Source organism: Pteronotus mesoamericanus, unplaced genomic scaffold (genome assembly GCF_021234165.1).
Source record: "Pteronotus mesoamericanus isolate MK-2021 breed Mesoamerican mustached bat unplaced genomic scaffold, CSHL_Meso_final contig_74, whole genome shotgun sequence".
In the NCBI taxonomy this organism is placed as follows: Eukaryota; Metazoa; Chordata; class Mammalia; order Chiroptera; family Mormoopidae; genus Pteronotus; species Pteronotus mesoamericanus.
In genome coordinates, this window is record NW_026555247.1 from 17,624,298 (window position 1) to 17,642,107 (window position 17,810).

The 17,810-nt window shown below is 35.1% G+C and overlaps 1 protein-coding gene across 1 annotated transcript in view; it reads left to right on the plus strand.

Moving 5' to 3' along the window:
* Window positions 1-17,810, plus strand: part of KIAA1328 (KIAA1328 ortholog) — a 245,113-nt gene that overhangs the window by 149,111 nt on the left and 78,192 nt on the right. Inside the window, exon 7 of the mRNA XM_054583556.1 lies at window positions 15,537-16,204. Within this exon, the coding sequence (XP_054439531.1) occupies window positions 15,537-16,204 (668 nt within the window). The remainder of the gene's footprint in view (window positions 1-15,536; window positions 16,205-17,810) is intronic.

The following is a 17,810-nucleotide window of genomic DNA, read 5'->3' on the forward strand; positions in this document are numbered from 1 at the left end:
CTATTGTCTGTAGGCTGTGTTCTTATTGTTCTTATTTACAGCACTTGAAGTTATATCAGCAATAGACTTTTTAAAAAATTTTTGCAGATTGTCTTTGATGGTCCTCAATGTGGATTTCTTTATGTTTGTTGCTCAAGAGATGGCACATTCTCGTTTCTTTCTAAGTACTTCATTATTTTAAGCTTTTCCTCAATACTTGAAACTCTATAGGTGCTTGATGTTTTTTTTTTTACCAGGATGCGTACAGAGATGATGATTATTTTCTTATATGGAAAAGTTTATAATGTGAAAGGATAGGCAAGCACAACCTTTAGTGTTACACAAACGGGGAACTCAGATACCTGGTGGTTGTTTCAGGTGTGGGCATGTGTGCATTTCGTAGATTCCTACATGGCTCAGTTCAGCTGAGTGCAGTTTTCTGTGTTCATATAGTGTGTTTCACAAGAACTATGCATAAGCAAACATGAAACTTACATTATGTTCAGATTATTCCCTATTATGTAAGTCATATTGGAACAAATCCACCTTTTCAAAATAATGTGATAATAGAGTGACTGTATTCTAAAGGATTTAGGTCAGGGCTACACAAAACAGAGCTTTCTAAACTGAACTGTGGTAAAGGACCTGTTTTTCTTTTTTTCTTTTTTCTTTTGGTCCATCTCCATGGACAAAAGCTTTTGTATAATTCATTAAAAATTAAATACTAGAAAATGAAATAAGTGGCTAATTTTTATTAAATAATAGTTTTGACATATACAATTTGTATTTCAGTAAACATAATCTGAACATATGCAACATAGTAAAAGGAGAATTATAAAAACCTTCATCCAAAGTGTACACACAAATAATTAAAACAGAGGGACCACTAGTCACATTACTTTTTGATGTTTGCAATCATAACTAAAAAAAAGTGTGTGAAATCACAATTCCTTGATAATAAATGCCTTTACACAATTAGGGTGAACACCAAGTATAGCAATAGCACTCTGTATGTCAATATTGAAAGTTTTTAATATGATACATAAACCTGCTACTTCATTGGTAATCTATGCAGAATTGCTTGGATTGGTGATAATGATAGTCACAGGTTATATATATTTAAAGTATTTTTTGTTTTATTTAACACTCGTATTATAAAAACCTTTCTCATGGCAGTATATTGCTAGGAATGGAAGAAGAGATTTCAAAGCAATTTCATAGACTTGGAATGTTCCTTCTTTTAACTTTTTGTCCAAAAATAAGGAAATGATGGTATAATTTCGAAATTTTTCTCCAGTTCTTCTCGTTAACCAGTTTCAATAATTTATAAAATTATAGTTAAATTCTTTCAACCAAATAAATGGACTTTTAATGAAAAATAAAATATGAAACATTATATTTGAAAGGAGTTCAGTGATAGTTTTTCATCACTTATGTCACTGAAATTATTGAATATGACATAACAATCCCTAGAGCTGCTGCCCTTCCAAACTACTACTGTTCCTTTATGCTCTTCGGTATATGGTCTGCCACTGAAAACCATGTTGGATTTTTACTTTGCATAAAGTAAATTTACTGAGTAAATAAAAATTTACTGAGGACCTGGCCTGCAACCCAGGCATGTGCCCTACACTGAGAATTGAACCGGAGACCCTTTGGTTTGCAGGTCAGCGCTCAATCCACTGAGCCACACCAGCCAGGGTTAGTTTCTTATGTTGCAGAAACACATAAGGTTTGTCCCAAATTCTGGACAGAACTTTTCCCCATTATGCCCCAGCATATAATAGTTGCTACTGGTTGTTTTTATATTAGGAGAAAAAAAATAGTATAATATCAAACTTTGTGCCTTTGCTTTTGTGAAGTCCACATTTTTGACATGTTACTAAGCACTATTTAATTCACCTCATTTTTTAGTAATAAAACTTTTGAGATGAAGGAATGAATATGCTTTTTAATAACTTGATGCATGATCCAAAATGTTTCCTACCACTGCTGTGCTGGCAAACTGCATTTATGGATAATGTAAGCCTTCATAGTTTTATACTGTTCAAAGTTAGTTATGTTTATCAGCAATTAAGCCAAAAAGTGCTCTTCTTTATATCATTATGATGTTTGAATTGCACATGTACCATAAAAATTGCCATGTTAGCAATATATGTGCATTTTTCAGTTTCCAATGAAAAATATTTTGCTACTTTTATTCTATGAATTTCTTTCCACATTATTAGCCAGTTCCTGCATAGACACATCTACTAGGGTGTCATAAAAAATGGTACTTGAGCTACCCTTTTTTCTGCAGATTCACCCAACAGCATGCAAAACACCTTTGAAACAGTCTTTCACTAACGTTTTGAAAATTGTGTATGGTCTCTGTGTTCTTAGCAAACCAAATAACTACCTTATAAGCCCGTAAAACACTAATGTTTATATGTGAATATTATACACAGCTTCTTTTGGCTCAATACTCTCTCTTTCAAAAACTGTTTGGTTTTTACTTTCTTTTATGTGTGTATGTAAGTGCCACTTAAGTTTTGATGAGTTCAGTGTTGTTTTTTTTTTCAGTGTGACTATCTCAGTAAATAACATAGTACAGTTTTAGCAGTCTACCCTCATTTATGGCCACAAAACAATTCAGTATATGAGGGATCACACTTTAAAGTAAAACCTATATGAACTAAAGCTAGTTACTTACTTTCAATTCCTGGCCTTCGTTTCTTCAGAATCACTTCCATTATCATCATTTGGTAAATTATTTCTGCATTCAGAAAAAGGGTCTCTTTTCATGACCAAAAAGTCTAGTGAAATTTGTTTCACTATTTACAAATTAAAATTTGAAATAAATAGGTATATTTTTATAATTTACCTAATAATATAATATCAGAACTTAATAGTAGGCTTGATTGAGAATTAAAGTAGTGTTAATACAATAACACACTTATTACATGTAATATTACATGTGTCTTTTGTGGTATTCTCAAACATTTGCTTCTAAGTATATTGAAAATATGTTTATATTATTACTGCATTAAGTAATCAGTTAGCTTTTAAAGAGATTTCAAAGTAATGAGAAAAAGTATTTTCTATTTAGCTACTGAGTTATCATTTGTAAATAAGTTCCACCATTTGTATCATTTTTATTTCTTTCAATAGGTCCAGGTTTCCATTCAGTGTCATTTCCTTGTGTGCCTGGACAGCTTCTTTGACATTTGTTATAGATCTGGTTTGCTGTCAGTGAATTATCTTAGCTTTTATTTTTTCCGGGGAAAAAAAAAAGGTTATCTGTTCACTTCTGAAGGATATTTTTATGGATATAGAATTGTAGGTTGACAGTTCTTTTAGCTCTTTAAAGATACCTTGACATCATCTTTTGGCTTGCAGTCTCTGATAAGAAGTCTGCCATAGTTCTTTGTTTTCTGTATGTAATGTTTCCATTTCTCTGATCACAATGGAGAATTTTTCTTATCACAAGTGTTCTTCTATTTTATTATGATGTATATCAGTGTGGTCTTCTTTGTTTTTCCCTCTCATGGGTTTTATTTAGTTGCTTCAACAAACTTGAAAAATACAGGCCATTATTTCTTCAAATGTTGTATGCTTCCCTGCCTCCACCCCTGTTTCCTTCTGGTACTACTTATGTATACATGTATGTGTGCATATATGCATGTATATATAGATATGCATATACATAAATGTTAGATTGAAACTTTACAAAGGTTATCAATATTATTCTCTTTCTCTCTCTTTGACGCATCTTTTTTCCTCTGTCTCATTTTGGATAATTTGTCATTTTATATCTTTATGATTACTTATCTTTTCTCCTGATGTCTAATATGCTTATAAAATCACATAAATCTTATAAAGTGAGATTTATATTTTAGATACTATATTTCTCACATCCAGAAATTCCATGTTTAAAGTCTATATTTTGCATGTCTCTCCTCATTATGTTTTCAATGACATCTTTCAACATATTTATAATAGTTCCTTTTAGGTGCTTGCATGAGAATCCTGTCATCTGTTATCTTGTGTCTCTGTTGATTGATTTTTTTCTTGGTTATGTAGTACATTTTTGTTTCTTCATTTGTGTAGTAGTTAAACGGGAATTTTAATAGTGAAATTGTCCATTGTTGAATGCTGGATTTTTGTTCTGTTCTTTTACAAACTATTGGGGTTTGTTCTGGCCAGTAGTAAGATTGTTTTGGGGTTAGTTTAATCAATTCAAGACATATTTTTAAGCTGTTTTAGAGTGTTTCCAGTTTAGTCTTTACTACAGGATTAAATTTGCCACATATCTAAGGTGCTGTCACCCTTTGTATACCTATGGCCAGTATGAATTCTCTATCTTGAGCTTCATGAATTGTTCTTTCTGGAAATTCTCCACAGTTGTTCTATCCCTGGAGCTCCTCGTGAATTTTCATTTTATGCATGGACAGATTGGCATTCAGCCAAAGACTCAAGGAAACCCTCTTGCACTCTTGACATGAATACTTAGTCCTTTAAATTCTAGCCGCCTCACCCTCCCGCGATTCTAATCTGACTCAACTCGGTGAGGTTGTTGGTCTCTATTTGTACTTCTTTATACTCCTTCTTTGTACTGCAATTCAGAAGTTGCCTTCAGACAGAAAGTCTAAGATGTTGTAGGATTCACTGAATTGTCTTCTTTTTTTCTCAGATATCACAATCTCTAATACCTGTTGCCTGCTGTCTAAAATAGGTTTTTATCTACGTTTTGTCAAGTGTTTCTTGTTTAAGGTTGGAGATTAATTTCTGACCCACTTAATTCCCTAATGACTGGAAGCAAAAATCTTTCACTTTCTTTTTTAATGAATATTTTCATTAGGTAATAAGACTATTTTCAATTGAAAAGTCATTTGTAAGTCTTATTAGACTCCTTTTGTAAGCCCTACTAGACTTACAAATGTAGCTCTATTTATGTTCATCCTTCTTTGTGTTCACATTACTTGTTAAATTTATGGCTTGTTACAGTTTTGAAAAAAATCACTGCATTATCTCTTGAAATATTATTTCTTCCTCATTCTCTCTTTTCCCTCCTTCAGGTGCTATAATTATATGTATTTTAGGTTGTTTTTGTGTCGCATATGTTGCATTCTTTTCTATACTTCCATTCCTTCACATCCGGCTCTTCGTATTAGTCTAGATAATCTCTGCTGATGTTTATTTCAGTTCACTAATTGTCCCTTCAGATATATTTAATCTGCTAAGTTTTAAATTTTATTTATTGTATCTTATCTTGAAATGTCCATTTTATTTTTTCTAGTTTTTTCCTTTACTGTATTCTCTGTCATATCATTTAATTTCTTAATCACATAAACAATTACTGTAAAGTCCATGTTTGAAACAGTGCCAATATTTAAATCTCATGTAATTCTATTTCTGTTGTCTATTTTCCCTTGTAACTCTGTTTTTACTTTTTTGTTTTCTTATGTATTTTTAATTGAATGTTAGAGATTGTCTATGAAAAAAGCTGGATATAATATGGATCTCTGTTTGATGTTATCTTTCTGAAGGGAGAATTTGCTTTTTCCTCATGCATGCTGTTAGAATTGATTCAAATGCCCTTAACCCAATCCAGGACTGAGTTCAGCTTTAGTATGTACATGGGTTTTTTTATTCCTATTTCATTCTTACTACTTACTTTTCAGGGGTCTTAATTGAAAGCCTGGGATTTCTGACAGGACCTCTCTTTCTTGGCAGGCTCTGAAATTCAAATTTTGTTTCTAGCCCTATGAGATCACTTGAGGTTCTTTTCAGCCAGCACTTCCTAATTTAGAATGTCTTGAACAGAAATGTGACAACTAATGTCAAGCTGTCTTTTCTTGTCAGCCCACTATCTGGGATCTTGGCCCCTTTCATGTTCTTACTACCTTAGTAACACTTCAGTACTTTTAAACAGATTTTTAAAAATATTTTCTCTCGTAGTTATTCATGAAGGGAGGTTGACAGAAATACTAATCCGCAGTGGATTCTGACCAACCTTTTTGAGAATGGAGGCGCTGGACCTTAAGGAAATTCTAGAGTACTTAATCAACAAACTGTAGAAAGGTTGTTGGTGCCTTCCTCTTGCTGTCGTTTCATTTTATGCCTTGGCTAGACATCTACCCTCTACCTAGTTACCTTACTTTCCAAAGATCATTCAGTGTAACGTGTAGATCTAAACACTTTAATTTTAATTTTGTCATTTCAAATTAGTTTGTTAGTGTTTTGGCCTGCGGTAAGCTTTTCTTCTTTGTCTTGTACAATTTCCCCATATATATTTCATGTCTAGATTAATTCAGATACTGAGTATAGATTATCCTGCCTTTGATTATTTTATTTTCTTCCAGCTGCCCACCATTTGGCTAATTGGCTATCTCCAGTACTAGATGGGCATAAAAATTTAAAGTGAAACATCTTTAACACAGCATTTACACCATTTGTGCTATGGTACCTGCCTAACATGTTGGCTTTATCCATTCTCCATCACGGTGTCCGTGATGCTTTGGACTGCTTAGAGTTCACCATACATATTCATTTTCACAGTCTTTGTTCTCTACTCATATTTCCCCTTTTGCCTGAAATGCCCTACCTTGCACATGCTACACACCCTCACACATACTTTTATCACTAACAAACTCCAATCTGTCTTCCAGAATTTAGTGCACATGTCTCCTCTACTGTGAAAACTTCCCAACCCCTGCTGAAGGCAAGACTCATCTATCTCACTAATACTCTTCAACTCTTTGTACACCTTATCACATAAAATGTTTTCCTCCCCACCCAAAATTTGAGGGCCATAGGGATTGGGACTCTATCTTATCAAGCTTTGTATTCCTGGCAGTCAGGGCAGTATCTGGCCAATACTTCCAGATCTCCATCCTGCCCACCTACCCCAAGGTGGCAACATATACTTTTAGGTAAAATGATGGAGTGGGAAGGTAACGCTGAATGTATTTATTCATACTATTTTGTTTATATATACTTTCCCTTCTATTGTTAGACAGATATGCAAGATTTATCTTTTAGCTATAGAAGCTGTATCCATTTCTATGTTTTTCCATTTGATGACTTAAAAAATTTAATGATCACTTTCAAAATGTCTATCATTCTAACCCTTTCTTCTCACATTTAACACCAGAGCAGCACCCCAAATCATGGAACAGAGGGAAGCAAGTTTATTTTAAGTATATTTTAATAGTTCTAGGACTGTATTTGTTTGGGAGTATCTTTTTATGCATTGAAGACACTATTAACTAAAAAAGCATTTGGGGGAGAACACTACTGAAAATTTTGAAACCCCTGATTGTCCAACATTTCCATAAATCTTTCTTCTGAGCTTAATCTTGTCTTTCTCAAAATATGCCAACCATATTTATAATACGAAAGTCAATTATGTTAAGGTTGATTTCTTTAATAACTCAGAGTAGGCATCCTAAGGCAGTTGCCTTTTATTCAGGTATAATGTATTAACAACCTGTCTGTTTGCTTATCTCTAATCTAGGCTGATAAGCACACATTTTATAGTCTTTTAATATAGTAGAGGTTTTTGTTTTAAAACCTTTTTGTGAAACTGTAGAAAACAGTATGTTCTGCTTTAAGTTTAAATTCTGATCTCAAAAGAAAAAAATGTCCTTTTAATTTACTGTTTTACAGGTTCAAACTATACAGGCATCTAGATCCCTATTTATATTGCCTCTGTGCTATGGAAAATAGAGTTAGAATTTTTCTTGCATTTAAAGCATTTTACCAACCTTTAAAGACTCTAATTGAGTAAAGATACTTACAGGAAAAGTGTCTTCTGCCAAAGGTACATTATTTTTTAATATAAATTACCATCACATTTCTTAGGATACAAGTTAGGTCAGTTAGTTGTTGCTGTTCCTGCTTCCTGCTTATTGGTTCATTCAACAAGTGCTCATTGATTTCAGTATCTTTCGTTCCAGTGCCACTGAAATAGGAAGGTGAGAGTAACATTGTCCTTCCCCAGAAGTTTCATACAATATACTGGAGAGGAGCCAAACTATATGCAAAAACCATTATTTATTGACCAACTAATGTCTCTTATTGTAGTACAGCAATGAACAAAAGTAATGGTTATCTTTTGAGGTCTCTACCCTAAAAAAGTTCAATTTCGCCCTAGCCTGGTTCCTCAGTTATTTGGAGCATCATCTTGCATGCACACCAAAAGGTTGCGAGTCTATTCCCAGTCAAGGCGCATACCTAGGTTGCTGGTTACATCCCCGGTCGGGGTGCTTACAGAAGGCATTTGATCCATGTTCCTCTCTGTCCTTCCTTCTCCCTTCCTCCTCCCCTTCCTCTCTGCCCCCCTCTCTCTCCCAAATCAATAAAAACATATCCTCAGGTGAAGATTTTAAAAATAAAATAAAAGAGTACAGTTTTTAAAAGGAGAAGCATAAATACTTACAAAACCACAGGAAACATAGCATGCAAAAACAGCTAACACTTAACTATGATGGAGCAGGATTAATAAAGACAAGACAGGAATGAACAAAGTACTCCTAGGTGCCTCCAGGAGAAGGCCCAACTAACCTGACCTGGCAGAATGGGGAAACCACAATGCAAGGAAGTGGTATTAAACCGGGCTTGAACCCTGAGTATTACATCAAAGGCTAGGACAAGGAGTTAGGGCATTTGAGAACTAGGACGTAGCATCACTTGTTTCATTTTTCATTAATTTCTAAATGCAATCTCTCTTTTTTTTTTTCCAGTAAACTACACTGGCTAATAAACAATGGCCTAAAATTTTAAGTCAGAATTTGGCACTAGATAATTAAATGACTAAGAGATCTAAAGGATCTTGAGGCCCAACAGAAGAGCTAGCTCTTTAAGGGTGGCTGTTTTTCTGTGGTGAATGGTTGTCCCATCCCTCAAAAAAATTTAAGTCTCATCAAAGTATTAGGACTGACCTCAACTATACATCCGTGTTACTCATTCTTCATTTGTATCTCTTTCAGATTTAGCGACCAGATAAATTTAGATGCTGATGTAAGTTCTTCTGCATGTGAGTCACATGATTCAGTAATGTTGTAAATCACAGAATTTGCTAGGGGAACTAGAACCAAGAGATGTTCAGTAATTTTGCAATAGGTCTATTGGTTGATAGCTGAATGTTTACTGATTGGTATAATTTCTCATCTAACCCTTTTCTTTCCTCTCATTTCCTTGGGCTACAACAACCCAATCCCTGGGTTTTTCAGCTCTTAAACATAGCATAAACCATAGAGACCATCAAACCAAACTCCCTATTTTAGAAATGTCTAAACTGCCTAAGAGACCTAAAATGACTTGCCAAAAATAACAGAACTCCTAAAGTGCTGGAATTCTAATCAAGGTCTTTTGACCTAAATTCAAGTATACTGTCAGTTATTCTGTGCTTTCTTTTCATTTTTATAGCAACTCAACAAATTCCAGCTTTCAGGAAATGTAATGATTTGAGGATATGAGTTTTAACCTTTTCTGAGGCTGGTTGCTACTGTTAAACATTGTGGCAGACTGTGAAGCAAATACATACCCTAAAAGTTGGTATTGCATTTGGTATCTGTTGCTAGGCCGATTTCTGTCATTTAAACATAATTGTGTGCCTATATTCTTTTAAAACTCATAATTATTGACTTTAATGTCTTTTAGATTTAATATTCCTAAGTTGTGCTACAATCCCTATGGGAACTAGAATAAGTTATTAGAGCCTTGCAAATGTGTTTGACTGCTGCATTCTGTTATTTTTCTTTTCCATAGATGGCCCACAGCTTCAGCTGCTGAGCAGCGGAGAAATTTAAACCTCTAGGGCCCATTAGATTTAACTTGTTTACTGCATTGATAGCTATATGTTAAATGACAAGAGAGTTCAGGTTATTGAATAATTTAAAATTCAGCTCTAATTGGTGTCATGTGACCTAGAAAAGGCCATGGATGACGCCAGGAGCATGCTGTGAATTTCTTATAAATAATTCATAAATTAGATGATTCATTTTCCTGGATGTCTTGGTAAATGCAAAAGTTTGTAAGTTATAACTGATGATATAACACCTGTAAGTATTTAGTTCATAACACTGGAAGGTAATCTACCTTGATGATCTTCTAGCAAAATCTGCCAGTATAGGAGAGTTAATTGAACTGGGGAGAATGAACATTTATTTGGGATGAGGCTTTGGCAAATCATACAGTGCAGCTGTTGCATTACGTAGCTTCTGTCAGCTTGACAACTGGTTCATGGAAGCCTGACTTTAAAAATGCAGCATGTCGTTCTGGGCCTTATTTCGCATTAACTCCAAATGTTCTGGGTAATGCAATGACCTGCCCCATACACAGTAATTTAGGTTTAGAAATATTTGTCTAGGTCTTGGATTTCTGACTTCTCAATAAAATGAAGAGCACAGGGGACAATTTGGAAATTGCAAAATTGAGATTTTCATTCTTATAAGGCTATCACTGGGAATATGAGGATTGTTAATAGAGTGCTTGCCAGGATAGTAAATTATTATTTGCCATCAGAGAAATGAATACCAATAAGACCTATTGGTATTATTGACTAATCCTGTGCTTAACAACTCGTAAGTGCATTGTAAGTAATCACTTCCTCATCACGCAAAGGAAATAACAACCTGTTGCAAGGAATAATAACTGCAATTTAGTTCACATCTCTCCTTATGGCTCTAAAGCAGAGACTGGCCTATAAAGAGGATTTTCAGAAACTTATAAAACATCACTGCTTATTTGTTGTTGCTATTTCACAAAGTAGTCCTGCAGTTGTTATTTATAACATTTGAGAACCTGGGAAAACCCGGATTACCATGTGATTTTGTGTGTATATGTATAATGCTTACACCCCTGTGTGTACTTTCATATATGTATGTATACAAGATCATATCATACATGTTTATCGACATTTCTGTTTTCTGTGAAGTCTTTTTTAAATATGCCATATTTTAAAAAGTAATCTTAAAAATTCATAAAACCTTCTTCCAACTCAGAAATTTACTTTCACTGTCAGAAAATTTTTCATTATGTCTAAACTAAGTCTCTCACACTTTTTTTTAAAACCTTATACTTACCTCATTGGTGTTTTTTTAATCTAGTCAGTCTGTGTCTATCCACCTTTAGAGACATGCTCCAACTCTGTCATAAGCCAAAAGTGCCTTCATGTTCTGATCTTCCTTTCATGCTGTGAGTCCCACAGCGTGCATGTCAAAGATTTGGCTGGCTTCATTTCTGCCACTTCTAGAGTTTGAGATGTAGTCAAGGATTGTGGGACCTTCAGTACGTATAAGACAATTCCTGATATTGCAAGCAGTTTGAACTCAGCTTTGTTACTTGTTGTGATCCAGAGATCATCTTCCTGTCTGAACAGGGAAATGAATATGAAGCACCTGGGACTGTTTTACTTTGGTGATGGGGATGTGAAATAGAATGACCGCTTTGGAAAACTGATTAACTCTTTCTAATAAAGTCAAACATATGCTTACCTTCTGCCCAAGAAAATAAGTACATATGTTCAAAAAAGAGACTTGTATAAGAATATTCATAGCAGCTTTATTCATAATACCTCTAAACTGGAAACAACCTAATCCACTGTGAGAATGGATAAACAAATTTTACTATATTCATGTAATGAAATACTATACAGCAATAAAAAAAAAGAATGAGCTATTAATACACAACATAGAACAACATGGAAGCTTAAAAATCATGTTGAGCTTAAGATGCCAGCCACAAAAGAATATCATACTTTATGATTCCATATGAAGTTCAACATAAGCAAAACTAATGGCCATAGAAGTCAAGTAATTCCTACTTACTCCTGCAAGTATGAGGAGGTGGTATTGATTAGAAAGGCACAAGGGAACTTTCTAGGGTAATGGAACTGTTCTAGAATTACATGGGATATGCAAATATAAGAATTCATTAAGCTATACACTTAAGATCTGTGCATTTTATTGTATATAAATTATGCTTACAGTTTTTTTTTTTTAAACCTACTGGTTTCTAAATTAGTGTTTTTGAAAAACTCACATTAAAACCATATGCCAGAGACAGCAGTTTGGGATTTGTTGTTACTTTAAGCCTTACTTAAAAGAAGTTACATTTGTAAATATCACATATCTTATATTTAGATTCTTACAGGCAGTTTTCTATTTCTCCTCTCTTCCTCTTCTTTACAGCCTAATCATGGATTCTCATTTTCCCCTTTTTGTTACTGCAACCCATAACCCAACTTGAATTTTTCTACTCTGCTGATAGTGTCAGCCCAGAGTTGTTGAGAATATGCTATGTGCAAGCCCCAGTGCTGTGCATACAGAGGACTAAACATAGCCCCTTCCTTCAAAAACTGTCGAAGCAGAGAAGTCAGGGATATTAATAGTAGTAGTAATAATAGGAAACATATTTGAATAGTAAACTTACATTATACAATATCCAGAGCACTTTGTATGAATCATCTAATCTTTACAACTCTTAAGAGGCAGTGCAAGATGTTAGTGTAAGACTGACATCGTTCTTATGAAGAACCTTTTTATTATCTAAGCAATTCACCTCCGGCCCAACTTGCAAACCTCGTGGTAGCAAAGTAGAAGTGGATTACTGAATTTAGTATTTTTAGAAGACAGTTTAGAGGTAATCTGCCATAAATGAACACGCCCCTTGAGCATTCACCTCCACCCTCACCCACACGCTATAATGTTTTCCTTGAAAGAGATTTGAGTAAACATGAGGCTTTTCTTCCCCTTTGGTAAATTAGTACCCTTATAAATTGGTGCCCGTGATAACTGCCTATACGCCACATCCAGTTTTGAGGTAGATGCCATTTTTAATCCTTGTTTTACTGATGAAACTGAGGGTCAGGCAAATTGAGAATGTGCTATATTAATTTTTTATTTCTGTGTAACAAATTGCTACACCTTACTGCAGTTTAAAACAGTGCACATTTATTATCTCTCAGTTTCTGTGGGTCATGAGTCCAGCACAGCTCGGTTGGGTCCTCTGCTCAGGGTCTTCAAAGGTGGCAGTCAAGGTATCAGCTGGAGCTCTAGGTTCTCTTCCAGGCTCCCAAGGTTGCTGGCAGAATTTAGTTTCTTACATCTACATGATAGATTCTCATTTTCTTGCTAGCAGTTGGCTGGAAACTGCCTTATGCGCCAGAGGTCATTGCCACATGGCCCTCTCCAATGGCCCTCCCACAACACGGCAGCTTACTTCCTCAAGGCCAGCAGGAGAATCTCTGACCTTGGGGAAGGCACCCGACTCTCTTTGAAAGGGTTTACCTGATTAGGTCCGGCCCACACAAGATAACCTTTTTTTTTATTATTCACAGTCATCTGATTAAGGAGCCTTAGTTACATCTCGGAGGTCCCTTTAGCCATATGAGGTACCATAATCTCATGATTGATATCTCATCATATTCACCAGTCCTCCACACACACAAAGGGGAGGACGTCACACACAGGGGACACAGCAAGAGGATGGGAACCTACCAGCACACACAGTCACCCATCAGCCAACTGGCAAAGCAGTGTTCTCTTTGAGTTAAAGTATGTATCAAAATCATTCAGTTGTTCTGCCTCTCAAAAACATAAGTTAACTATCAAAAAATATTTTAGAAATATTCTGAATACCTGCCATTTGTGAATAATTTAAGTCAGTACCATTAAAATAAGTGTTGATTATGTCATTACCTAAAAGTGCATTATGTAAATAATGCTAAGGAACAAAAATCAGTATGTAAAATAATGCATACATGTTGTCTATTGTTATGTTAATAATGCATGTCTTAGAAAATACATGAGAATGTAACATAGTTGATTCGAGTTTCTGGACCAAGAAAAAATGTGAGTTTTAAAATATTATAATTCTATTAAAAGATGGTTTACCATACAAAGTAGTGGGTGATAAATGTTAAATATTTGTGTTGACAGTAAGTGCTATGAAAGTTCATAGTAGGAAAGATTACTGTGGACTAGAGTTTCCTTTTACGTGTAAAGTTAGGTTAATTATTTTATGAGGTAGTTTATCGTAAGTTTTGCCTTAGGACTAGTTCCTTTTCGGTAGCTTGTAATTTGCCAGTGGCACCTGCTCAGTGAGCAGGATTGCATGTCTTCTTTGAAGATAGCCAAATCTTCTCACCAGATGTAACTCATTCTCACTTAAATATAACTCTTTTAGAATTGCTTTAGAAACTCAAAATCTTAAGAATTGTTGTAATAGTATTGCTGTATATCTCTGTTAGTTGACATTTTATCAGTCAGTTCATCACTTTCATCTATTGCTAAACAAATTGGTGGGATTTTTCCCCCTTCTGCTAGGGATCTCAATCATTCATTTATTCTGTCTCTAGAATTGATGAACATCGCAACTGTTTATGAATTAGTTATTTAAAAAGTTGTGGTAGGCTGAATAATGCCGCACCTGAAATACGTACATGTCCTTATTCCTGGAACCTGTGAATGTCATTTTGTATGGTATAAAGTACATTGTATGAAAAAAGACTTTAGTGATGTGATTAAGTTTAAGATCTTGAGATGGGGAAATTATCCAGGATTAACTGAGTGAACCCAATCTAATCAAAACAGTCCTTAATAGAGAAACCAGATATCCCATGATACAAACCAGTGGTTCTTAGAGTGTGGTCCCAGAGCTGCAGCGTCAGCATCACCTCGCAGCTCATTACAAATGCAGATTCCTCAACTCTGCTCTAGTCTTCCTGAATTGGAAACTCTCGGGATGAAACCCATAATTCACATTTAACAAGCCGTCCAGGTGATTCTGATACATGTTAAAGTTTGAGAATTACTGATCTACACTAAGTTTTATTCTCCCTAGTAGAACAAGCTTGAGGCTAAATACTAGGAAAGCTGACTTCGTGGGTCTGTCCAAGGTAATTTGCAACTACTTCCTTTCTGCCTGAGTTTTATCAGACTATAATCACTTGAACAGCTTAATTGAAAAATCACTTATGTTTATAGCTGAAATTAAATATATTTTGTATTTAGCCACTTCTGATTAGAATCATATTTTGTTGAAAGTGTTGGTTTTATCTGTGTGCTGTAAAAGCATTTATAAAAAGTCATCAAATTTCTAGTAGTAACATCCTATTCAGTTTTAGGTGAAAGGTTTTATATCAAATCTCATGCTGTGTAATGGCCAATCACAGGGTATTTCAAATAGTGTTTAAGGTTGCTAAATGGATTTCTTGGCTTAGTATTCAAAATTAAACATTGTTAAATACTAACATTTAATGCTTTTGCCTCTTCTCAAAGTTGATTTGTGTAACCCTCATTTTTTGCAACTCCTGAAATCTTGCTTAAGCAGCAAGTAGCAACATTTTCTTTTCCTCATCCTTAAGGAGTTATTCAAATCTCTATTGTTTAAAAACGAGTTTAGCTTTGTAACACCTGTCACTATAGCTGTGTAAATACTAGCATTTATTATTTAAGTAGACAAAACAGCTTTGTTTTGGTGAGAATATATCACTGATTTCTGAAAAGCCAAAAGAAAGAATTCGCTTCATTGGGCTCCTATTTGACAAGTGCTCTTGTGGTTCCTTTTAGGTATTCAATAGGAAAAGCACTCTCCAGTCTTCATCTATGGAACTGGATGGCTCCTACTTGAGTGTAGCTAAACCGCAGACCTGCTATCAAACGAAGCAAAGGCCCAAGCCTGCAAACCAGGACCCAGCTTCAGAGCCCCTTGTGGAGTTTAGGAATAATTCTTTGAAACCAGCAGCCCTTCATTATCCCAAAGAGCATCTAGACAGGGTGCCATCAGAGACCAGAACATGTGATTACAGATCTCCAGGGGAAAAACTAGCAGGTGCAGTCCCTACAGAGAAAGTTCCACCAGAGGAATTGAAAGAATGCCCACATCTTAAGCCTACTCCATCTAGACTGTGTTGCGGTCATAGACTTTATGAAAATGCACATCATGTTCATGTTAGCCATCCTACAGACATGGCCCCTCAATATTCCAAGACACACCCGGAATCATACCATTACTGCGGGCATTCCTGGGCACCTCTGATGCATGGCCAAGGGCTACTGCAACCCAGTGAAACTGATTTCAAAAAGCTACTCTCAGAAGATAGAAGGCAGCAACTTATGCTTCAAAAAATGGAGCTGGAAGTTGAAAAGGAGCGCCTTCAGCATCTGTTAGCCCAGCAGGAGACAAAGCTTCTCCTAAAACAGCAGCAGCTTCAGCAGTCTCGACTAGATTACAATTGGTGAGTCCTATCTGTTCTTTCAGCAGTGCCCGGGGTGGGACAACACAGGATAAAGTGACTGCTGTGTTACTGTAACAAAGGTGCAGGAGAAGATGTTCCTGGGGACCTTTGCTTTTCCAGGATGTGTACAAATGATAACTACCAAGTAAATTCCACTGTCATCTTTGGAAGACTTGAAAGATTGTCTTGTCTTCCAAAATGTTAGCTTGGAATATTTATTTCTGAGCAGTCCAGTGTAATTTTTGCTGGATTCCAAAGACAGTACTTTTAAATGGTATTACCACTCCACAATATCCTTCGCTGTTTGATGTCATTGTAGGGAACATTAGGCATCAAGTGAAAGCTTGAGATTTCAGAGTGTGGAATCTGATTATGAAGAAGTATGATTAGCTGTCATCATTCCATATTTATGTCTATTCACCATAATATAAAGTATAACAAATGATGGGAGCCTTCTAAATTCAACTTTTCCTGTTCAATAACCTACTAAAATGTACCCCCATTTGGTCATAGTGTATAATAATTTGTATGTATTACTAAATTCTATTTACAATTTTGTTAAGGATATTTGCATTAATATTGATAAGGGATATTAGTCTTTTTTTGTGTGCTGTATTTATCTGGTTTCACTATCAAGGTAATACTGGTCTTATTTGTTTATTTCACTGATTTCTTTATTATTTTCTTTCTGCTTGCTTTGGACTTATCTTGCTCTTTTTTCTAATTTCTTGAGGTAAGAGCTTAGATTATCATTTTGAGACTCATTGTTTTCTAATGGAAGCATTTAATGCTATAAATTTCCTTGTCAGCAGTGTTCTGACTATCTCTCACTAATTTTGGTATTTTGGGATGTTCAGTTAGCAAAATATCCTGTAGGTAGAATATTTACTTCTTTCTCGTGGCTGAGTAATATTCACATGTACCAAATCTCAATACATTCATCTGTTGACAGACACTTAAGTTGTTTCTGTATCTTGACTGTTGTGAATAATACTGCAATGAACATGAGAGTGCAGACATCTTTTCAAGATACTAATTTTGTTTTCTTCAGATAAATACCCAGAAGCGGAATTGCTAGATCGTATGGTAGTTATATTTTTAATTTTTGAGGCACCCATACTGTTCTTTACAATGGCTGTACCAATTTACATTCCCACCACTAATTTATAAGGAATCCGTTTTTCTCCATATTCTTGCCACGGTGTGGTTATCTCCTGGCCTTTTGCTCAAAGCCATTCTAACAGGTATAAGGTGATATATCATGGTGGTTTTGATTTTCACTTCCCTGGTGATGAGTGATGTTGAGCACCTTTTCATGTGCCTGTTGAGCATTTCTATGTCTTTTGGGGGAAAAAACTATCTTTCAGGTCCTCTCCCCATTTTTTAATCAGGTTTTTGTTTTGTTTGTTTGCAGTTGTATAAGCTCCTTACATATTCTGTATATTAATCTCTTATCAGATTTATGGTTGCAAATACTTTTTCCCATTCCACAGTTTACATTTTCATTTTAATAATTGTTTTCTTTGCTGTGCAGAAGCTTTTTAGATCAATCTAGCAGCACTTGTTTATTTTTGCTTTTGTTGCCCAAGCTTTTGGTGTTTCCAAA